This window comes from Numenius arquata, unplaced genomic scaffold (assembly GCF_964106895.1).
Source record: "Numenius arquata unplaced genomic scaffold, bNumArq3.hap1.1 HAP1_SCAFFOLD_1836, whole genome shotgun sequence".
Taxonomy (NCBI): domain Eukaryota; kingdom Metazoa; phylum Chordata; class Aves; order Charadriiformes; family Scolopacidae; genus Numenius; species Numenius arquata.
This window is the reverse complement of record NW_027415470.1, coordinates 1-8,578: the sequence shown is the minus strand read 5'-3', so window position 1 is coordinate 8,578 and position 8,578 is coordinate 1. Positions and strand designations below refer to the sequence as shown.

Below are 8,578 nucleotides of genomic sequence, written 5' to 3'. Positions count from 1 at the left end.
TTACCCCCCCAAAATGCCCCCCCCTTGTCCCCACACCCCCTCTGTCCCCCCCCATTTCCCCCCCCAAAATTCCCCCCCCCCCCCCCGTGTCCCCTCACTGTCCCCATGTCCCCCCCCCCCCCAGGAGGAGGTACCGGGGGACGCCCCCGTGTCCCCCCCGTGTCCCCCCCCCCGAAGCCCCGACCAGGACGTCCCCGGGGACCCCCCCGACCCCAGGTGAGCCCCCCCCCGCCCTTGGGGACACCAACCCACCCCCCCCACCCCCCTTCCAATGGCCCCCCCCCCGGGGTGACACCCCCCCCCCCTATTTTTTTGTCCCCAACAGCCCCACGGAGCAGCTGAGGCAGCGGCTGGAGGCGGCCGAGGCCGAGTGAGTTGGGGGGGCCCTTGGGGACATTGGGGGGGCCCTTGGGGACATTGGGGGGCTCCTGGACACCTTGGGGACACTTTGGGGGGGCCCTTGGGGACATTGGGGGGCTCCTGGACACTTTGGGGGGGCCCTTGGGGACATTGGGGGGGCCCTTGGGGACATTGGGGGGCTCCTGGACACCTTGGGGACACTTTGGGGGGGCCCTTAGGGGACATTGGGGGGGGCCTTTGGGACATTGGGGGGGCTCTTGGACACCTTGGGGACACCTTGGGGACACCGGGATGGGTTCTTGTCACCTTGGGGACACCTTGGGGACACCGGGATGGCTCTTGGGGACACCGGGATGGGTTCTTGTCACCTTGGGGACACCTTGGGGACACCTTGGGGACACTGGGATGGCTCTTGAGGACACCTTGGGGACACCAGGGTGGGTTCTTGTCACCTTGGGGACACCTTGGGGACACCAGGATGGCCCTTGGGGACACCAGGGTGGGTTCTTGTCACCTTGGGGACACCTTGGGGACGTGGGGGTGGCTCCTGGGGACACCGGGATGACCCTTGAGGACACGGGGAGGTGGTTCTTTGTCCCCTTGGTGGCCCGGCGGTGGCAACTGTCCCCTGCCGCAGGCTGGTGGCCGCCCGGGCGGCGCAGGTGGCCGCGGAGGAGCGGGCGGAGGTGACATCGCGTCAGGCCGAGCTGCAGCTCCAGGCCCTGCGGCGCCAGCTGGAGGTGACACTTGGGGACACCTTGGGGACACCCCGGGAAGGGGGGGGGTGGTGGCATCTGGGGACGCTTTGGGGACAATGGGGTGGGTTCTTGGTCCCCTTGGGGACACCATGGGGGGTGAGGTGGCATCTGGGGACACCTTGGGGACACCTTGGGGACACCATGGGGGGTGAGGTGGCATCTGGGGACGCTTTGGGGACACCTTGGGGACACCTTGGGGACATTGGGGTGGCTCCTTATCCCCTTGGGGGCACCATGGGGGGTGAGGTGGCATCTGGGGACGCTTTGGGGACAATGGGGTGGGTTCTTGGCCCCCTTGGGGACACCATGGGGGGTGAGGTGGCATCTGGGGACACCTTGGGGACACCTTGGGGACACCTTGGGGACATTGGGGTGGCTCCTTATCCCCTTGGGGACACCATGGGGGGTGAGGTGGCATCTGGGGACGCTTTGGGGACATTGGGGTGGGTTCTTGGTCCCCTTGGGGACACCTTGGGGACACCAGGATGACCCTTGGGGACGTGGTGGTGGTTGGGGGTGGTGTCTCCTCTTCCCCCTTGGCTGATGGTGGGGGGGGTGGGGGGAGGTGACATTTGGGGACAACCCCCCCCCCCCGTGCCGTGAGGTGTGTAAGGTGGGGAGGAGGTGACACGGTTGGGATGTCCCCGAGCAGCAGGACAAGGCCTCGGTGGTGGCCCAGGTGACATCGCTGCTGGGGGAGCTGCGGGAGAGTCAGAACCGGCTGGAGAAGGTCCGGAGGGAACGGGACGAACTGGAGCAGAGGTGGCCGCTGTCCCCAAAATGTCCCCAAATGTCCCCAAAATGTCACCCCAGGGGTCTCCAAGGGGTTGGGGACCTCCCCTCCCACCTTGGGGACAAGGGGGTGGTGGCATCTCCCGGGGGACGAGGGGGTGGAGGAACCTGTTGGTGTCCCCTGAGGGAGCTGTCACCGTCCCACGTGTCCCCAAGTGTCCGCAAATGTCCCCAAAATGTCCTCAAATGTCCCCGACGCTCCCCTGTCCCCCCCCGGGGCGGGTGGCGGCGGTGGCCGCCGGGTGACAGGTCGGTGGCCCCGAGGTGACAACGTTACTGGTGACACGCCGGGTGACACGCCAGGTGACACGCCGGCCGCGGGTGACAGCCGGCGGGGGGGGGGGGTGGGGGGTGGACACAGGAGGGACCTGTCCTTGTCCCCAAGGCCTTGGGGACACCCCGGGGCGGGCCAGGGGAGGGGTGGTGGTGGTGGTGACACGTGGGTGACAGCAGGAGAGGACCTGTCCTTGTCCCCAGGGCTCCGGGGGAGGGGACGTGTCATCGTACACCGTCCCCTGGGGCTTGGGGACACCCCTGTCCCCATCTCCAGGGCTTTGGGGACACCATCCCTTGATCCCAACCCCTTGGTGACACCATCCCCTTGATCCCAACCGCTTGGTGACACCATCCCTTGTCCCCAACCGCTTGGTGACACCATCCCCTTGTCCCCAAGACCTTGGTGACACCATCCCTTGTCCCCAAGCTCTTGGTGACACCATCCCCTTGTCCCCAACCCCTTGGTGACACCATCCCCTTGTCCCCGAGCCCTTGGTGACACCATCCCTTGTCCCCAAGCTCTTGGTGACACCATCCCCTTGATCCCAACCCCTTGGTGACACCATCCCTTGATCCCAACCCCTTGGTGACACCATCCCTTGTCCCCAACCCCTTGGTGACACCATCCCTTGTCACTAAGGTCTTGGTGACACCAGCCCTTTGTCCCCAACCCCTTGGTGACATCATCCCCTTGTCCCTGAGCCCTTGGTGACACCATCCCTTGTCCCCAAGCTCTTGGTGACACCATCTCCTTGTCCCCAAGCTCTTGGTGACACCATCCCCTTGATCCCAACCCCTTGGTGACACCATCCCTTGTCCCCAAGCTCTTGGTGACACTATCCCTTGTCACTAAGGTCTTGGTGACACCATCCCCTTGTCCCCAACCCCTTGGTGACACCATCCCCTTGATCCCAACCCCTTGGTGACACCATCCCCTTGTCCCCAACCCCTTGGTGACACCATCCCCTTGTCCCTGAGCCCTTGGTGACACCATCCCCTTGATCCCAACCCCTTGGTGACACCATCCCCTTGTTCCCAGCCCCTTGGTGACACCATCCCCTTGATCCCAACCCCTTGGTGACACCATCCCCTTGTCCCCAACCCCTTGGTGACACCATCCCCTTGTCCCCAAGCTCTTGGTGACACCATCCCTTGTCCCCAACCCCTTGGTGACACCATCCCCTTGTCCCCAACCCCTTGGTGACACCATCCCCTTGTCCCCAAGCTCTTGGTGACACCATCCCCTTGATCCCAACCGCTTGGTGACACCATCCCTTGTCCCCAACCCCTTGGTGACACCATCCCCTTGTCCCCGAGCCCTTGGTGACACCATCCCCTTGTCCCCAAGCCCTTGGTGACACCATCCCTTGTCCCCAGCCCCTTGGTGACACCATCCCCTTGTCCCCAACCCCTTGGTGACACCATCCCTTGTCCCCAAGATCTTGGTGACACCATCCCCTTGTCCCCAAGGTCTTGGTGACACCATCCCTTGTCCCCAAGCCCTTGGTGACACCATCCCCTTGTCCTCAAGCTCTTGGTGACACCATCCCCTTGTCCCCAACCCCTTGGTGACACCATCCCCTTGATCCCAACCCCTTGGTGACACCATCTCCTTGTCCCCAAGATCTTGGTGACACCATCCCCTTGTCCCTGAGCCCTTGGTGACACCATCCCTTGTCCCCAACCCCTTGGTGACACCATCCCCTTGTCCCCAAGGTCTTGGTGACACCATCCCTTGTCCCCAACCCCTTGGTGACACCCATCTCCGGGCCTTGGTGCCACCCCTGTCCCCAAGTTCCTGGGTGGAACCACCGTGTCCCCATCCCTGTGGGTGACCGGGGGGGGGGTGTGTGACACAGCGGTGACACCGTGGTGTCCCCGCAGGGCGGTGGCAGCGGGGGAGCGGTGCCGGGCGCTGGAGGAGGTGACATCGGGCCACTCCCTCCAGTTGGACCAGTTACGCCTTCAAGTCCACAACCTGGAGACCGCCCTGAGGGTGGAACGTCAAGGGGCCACCGAGGAGAAGTGGGTGACGTTGGAGTGGGGGGGGACACACAGACACACCAAAACGGGGTGGTGGCACCTTGGGGACACCCCCGGGATGTCACACATCCTCCCTCCCAACCTCTTCCGCGTCACCTGGTGTCCCCAGGAGGAAGCTGGTGCAGCTGCAGGTGGCCTATCACCACCTCTTCCAGGAGTACGACGCCCACATCAAGGCCAGCCTGGAAGGGGACAAACGGGGACAGGTTGGGGACAGTCCCTTGGAGTGTCACCTCCACCCAAGGAAGGGTTTTGGTGACACCTCGGGGACGATAAAAGTGGGGGGGGGGGGGGGGGGGCCCTGGGGACGTTGGGCATCGAGGAGCTTCTTGGAGGGGACGGGGTGGGACTTGGGGACGCTTGGGTGGCACTTGGGGACGTGGGGGTGGCATTTGGGGACATGGGGGTGGGTTCTTGTCACCTTGGGGACACCTCGGGGACACCGAGGTGACCCTTGGGGACATTGAGGTGACCCTTGGGTGGCTCCTTGTCCCCTTGGGGACACTTGAGGTGACCTTTGGGGACCCTGGGGTGGCTCTTTGTCCCCTTGGGGACACCAGGATGGCACCTGGGGACACTGAGGTGACCCTGGGGTGGCTCCTTGTCCCCTTGGGGACACCAGGGTGACCCTTGGGGACCCTGGGGTGGCTCCTTGTCCCCTTGGGGACACCAGGGTGGCACTTGGGGACCCTGGGGTGGCTCCTTGTCCCCTTGGGGACACCAGGGTGACCCTTGGGGACCCTTGGGTGGCTCCTTGTCCCCTTGGGGACACTTGAGGTGACCCTTGGGGACTCTGGGGTGGCTCCTTGTCCCCTTGGGGACACAGCTGACCCTTGGGGACATTGAGGTGACCCTTGGGTGGCTCCTTGTCCCCTTGGGGACACCAGGGTGACCCTTGGGGACATTGAGGTGACCCTTGGGTGGCTCCTTGTCCCCTTGGGGACACTTGAGGTGACCTTTGGGGACCCTGGGGTGGCTCTTTGTCCCTTTGGGGACACCAGGGTGGCACTTGGGGACCCTGAGGTGGCTCCTTGTCCTGTTGGGGACATTCAGGTGACCCTTGGGTGGCTCCTTGTCCCCTTGGGGACACCAGGGTGACCCTTGGGGACCCTTGGGTGGCTCCTTGTCCCCTTGGGGACACCAGGGTGGCACCTGGGGACACTGAGGTGACCCTGGGGTGGCTCCTTGTCCCCTTGGGGACACCAGGGTGACCCTTGGGGACACCGAGGAGACCCTTGGGGACCCTTGGGTGGCTCCTTGTCCCCTTGGGGACACCAGGGTGGCACCTGGGGACACTGAGGTGACCCTTGGGTGGCTCCTTGTCCCCTTGGGGACACCAGAGTGACCCTTGGGGACACCGAGGTGACCTTTGGGGACCCTTGGGTGGCTCCTTGTCCTCTTGGGGACTCCAGGGTGGCACCTGGGGACACTGAGGTGACCCTGGGGTGGCTCCTTGTCCCCTTGGGGACACCAGGGTGACCCTTGGGGACCCTGGGGTGGCTCCTTGTCCCCTTGGGGACACCAGGGTGGCACTTGGGGACCCTGGGGTGGCTCCTTGGGTGGCTCCTTGTCCCCTTGGGGACACCAGGGTGACCCTTGGGGACCCTTGGGTGGCTCCTTGTCCCCTTGGGGACACCAGGGTGGCACCTGGGGACACTGAGGTGACCCTTGGGTGGCTCCTTGTCCCCTTGGGGACACCAGGGTGACCCTTGGGGACCCTTGGGTGGCTCCTTGTCCCCTTGGGGACACAGCTGACCCTTGGGGACATTGAGGTGACCCTTGGGTGGCTCCTTGTCCCCTTGGGGACACAGGTGACCCTTGGGGACATTGAGGTGACCCTTGGGTGGCTCCTTGTCCCCTTGGGGACACGTGAGGTGACCCTTGGGGACCCTTGGGTGGCTCCTTGTCCCCTTGGGGACTCCAGGGTGACCCTTGGGGACCCTTGGGTGGCTCCTTGTCCTCTTGGGGACTCCAGGGTGGCACCTGGGGACATTGAGGTGACCCTTGGGTGGCTCCTTGTCCCCTTGGGGACACCAGGGTGACCCTTGGGGACCCTGGGGTGGCTCCTTGGCCCTTTGGGGACACCAGGGTGGCACTTGGGGACCCTGGGGTGGCTCCTTGTCCTGTTGGGGACATTCAGGTGACCCTTGGGTGGCTCCTTGTCCCCTTGGGGACACCAGGGTGACCCTTGGGGACACCGAGGAGACCCTTGGGGACCCTTGGGTGGCTCCTTGTCCTCTTGGGGACACCAGGGTGACCCTTGGGGACCCTTGGGTGGCTCCTTGTCCTCTTGGGGACACCAGGGTGACCCTTGGGGACCCTTGGGTGGCTCCTTGTCCTCTTGGGGACTCCAGGGTGGCACCTGGGGACACTTGAGGTGACCCTGGGGTGGCTCCTTGTCCCCTTGGGGACACCAGGGTGGCACCTGGGGACACCCTCACGATTCCTCCCCCCCCCTCCCGTCCCTCCATGTCCCTTTTTTGGGGGGGGGAGGGTGGGTTTGGGGGTGTCCCCCCTCCCCTCCCGGGGTCGAGGAGGTGACACCGGGGGGTGCCAGGAGGTGACAGAGGTGCCGCGGTGGCAGCTGGCGGAGGCGCGGGGGAGGCTGCGGGCGGCGGAGGAGGCGCTGGCGGCCAAACAGGAGCTCATCGACCGCCTCAAAGCCGAGGCCGAAGAACATCGGGCCACCCTGGAGACCATCCCCGTCCTCCAGGCCCAGGTTTGAGAGGGAAGGGGGGGGGGGACGGGGGACAAAGAGGAGGGGGAGGGGGGTGTCGGTGGGCCCCCCCCCGTCACCTTACCCGCACCTCGTCCCCGGCGTCCCCCGATCTCTCTCCAGGCGGATATTTACAAAGCGGATTTCGCGGCGGAGAGGGCGGCCCGGGAGCAGCTTCACGCCCAACGCGAGGCCCTGCAGGAGGCCCTGGACCAGCTCCGCCTGCGGCTGGAGGCCGAGGGAGCCGCCAGGTGAATGGGAGAGGGACACCCTAAAACCACCCCCACCCCCCCCCCTCGAACCCCCAAATCCCACCCCCGAACCCCCAAACCCCCTGGATCCCCCCCAAACCCCTCAGCTCCCTCCCGGCCGCCATCTTGGTCTCAGCCGAGACCCCTCGTACACCCCCAAAACTTACCCTAAATCACCCTAAATCACCCCAAAATGGACCCAGGGCACCCCAAGACCCCCCTGGGGTCCCCAAATCTCACCCTGAACCCCCAAACCCCCTGGGTCCCCCCCAAACCCCTCAGCTCCCTCCCAGCCGCCATCTTGGCCTCACCTGAGACCCCTCCTACACCCCCAAAACTTACCCTAAATCACCCTAAAATGGACCCAGGGCACCCCAAAAACCTGCCCAGGGACCCCAAAAACCCCCCTCAACCCTCAAGTCCCACCCTGAACCCCCAAATCTCCCCCCGAAGCAACAAACCCCCTGGGTCCTCCCCAAACCCCTCAGCTCCTTCCCGGCCGCCATCTTGGTCTCAGCCGAGACCCCTCCTACACCCCCAAAATTCACCCTCAACCCCCCCAAATCTACCCTAAATCACCCCAAAAATGGACCCAGGGCACCCCAAAAACCTGCCCAGGGACCCCCAAAATCCCCCTGAACCCCCAAATCCCACCCTGAACCCCCAAACCCCCTGGGTCCCCCCCAAACCCCTCAGCTCCCTCCCGGCCGCCATCTTGGCCTCACCCGAGACCCCTCCTACACCCCCAAAACTTACCCTAAATCACCCTAAATCACCCCAAAATGGACCCAGGGCACCCCAAAAATGGAGTCGGGGCACCCCAAGACCCCCCTGGGGTCCCCAAATCTCACCCTGAACCCCCAAACCCCCTGGGTCCCCCCCAAACCCCTCAGCTCCCTCCCGGCCGCCATCTTGGCCTCACCCGAGACCCCTCCTACACCCCCAAAACTTACCCTAAATCACCCCAAATCACCCCAAAATGGACCCAGGGCACCCCAGAAACCTGCCCAGGGACCCCCAAAACCCCCCTCAACCCTCAAGTCCCACCCTGAACCCCCAAACCCCCGGGTCCCCCCCAAACCCCTCAGCTCCCTCCCGGCCGCCATCTTGGCCTCACCTGAGACCCCTCCTACACCCCCAAAACTTACCCTAAATCACCCTAAAATGGACCCAGGGCACCCCAAAAACCTGCCCAGGGACCCCCAAAACCCCCTTGAACCCCCAAATCCCATCCTGAACCCCCAAATCTCACCCTGAACCCCCAAATCCCATCCTGAACCCCCAGATCTCCCCCAGAAGCAACAAACCCCCTGGGTCCCCCCCAAACCCCTCAGCTCCCTCCCGGCCGCCATCTTGGCCTCACCCGAGACCCCTCCTACACC

General features: G+C 64.9%; 1 protein-coding gene across 1 annotated transcript; it reads left to right on the top strand.

The window, feature by feature from the left end:
- Positions 1 to 325: 325 nt before the first annotated feature.
- On the top strand, positions 326 to 7,196 carry IKBKG (inhibitor of nuclear factor kappa B kinase regulatory subunit gamma; the record flags this gene model as incomplete). The annotated part of the gene is made up of 7 exons (XM_074167726.1): positions 326 to 370; positions 998 to 1,100; positions 1,768 to 1,880; positions 4,071 to 4,211; positions 4,339 to 4,435; positions 6,814 to 6,948; positions 7,069 to 7,196. Coding segments are annotated over 7 exons (762 nt in total), but the record flags the coding sequence as incomplete, so codon positions are not given.
- Positions 7,197 to 8,578: the final 1,382 nt, after the last annotated feature.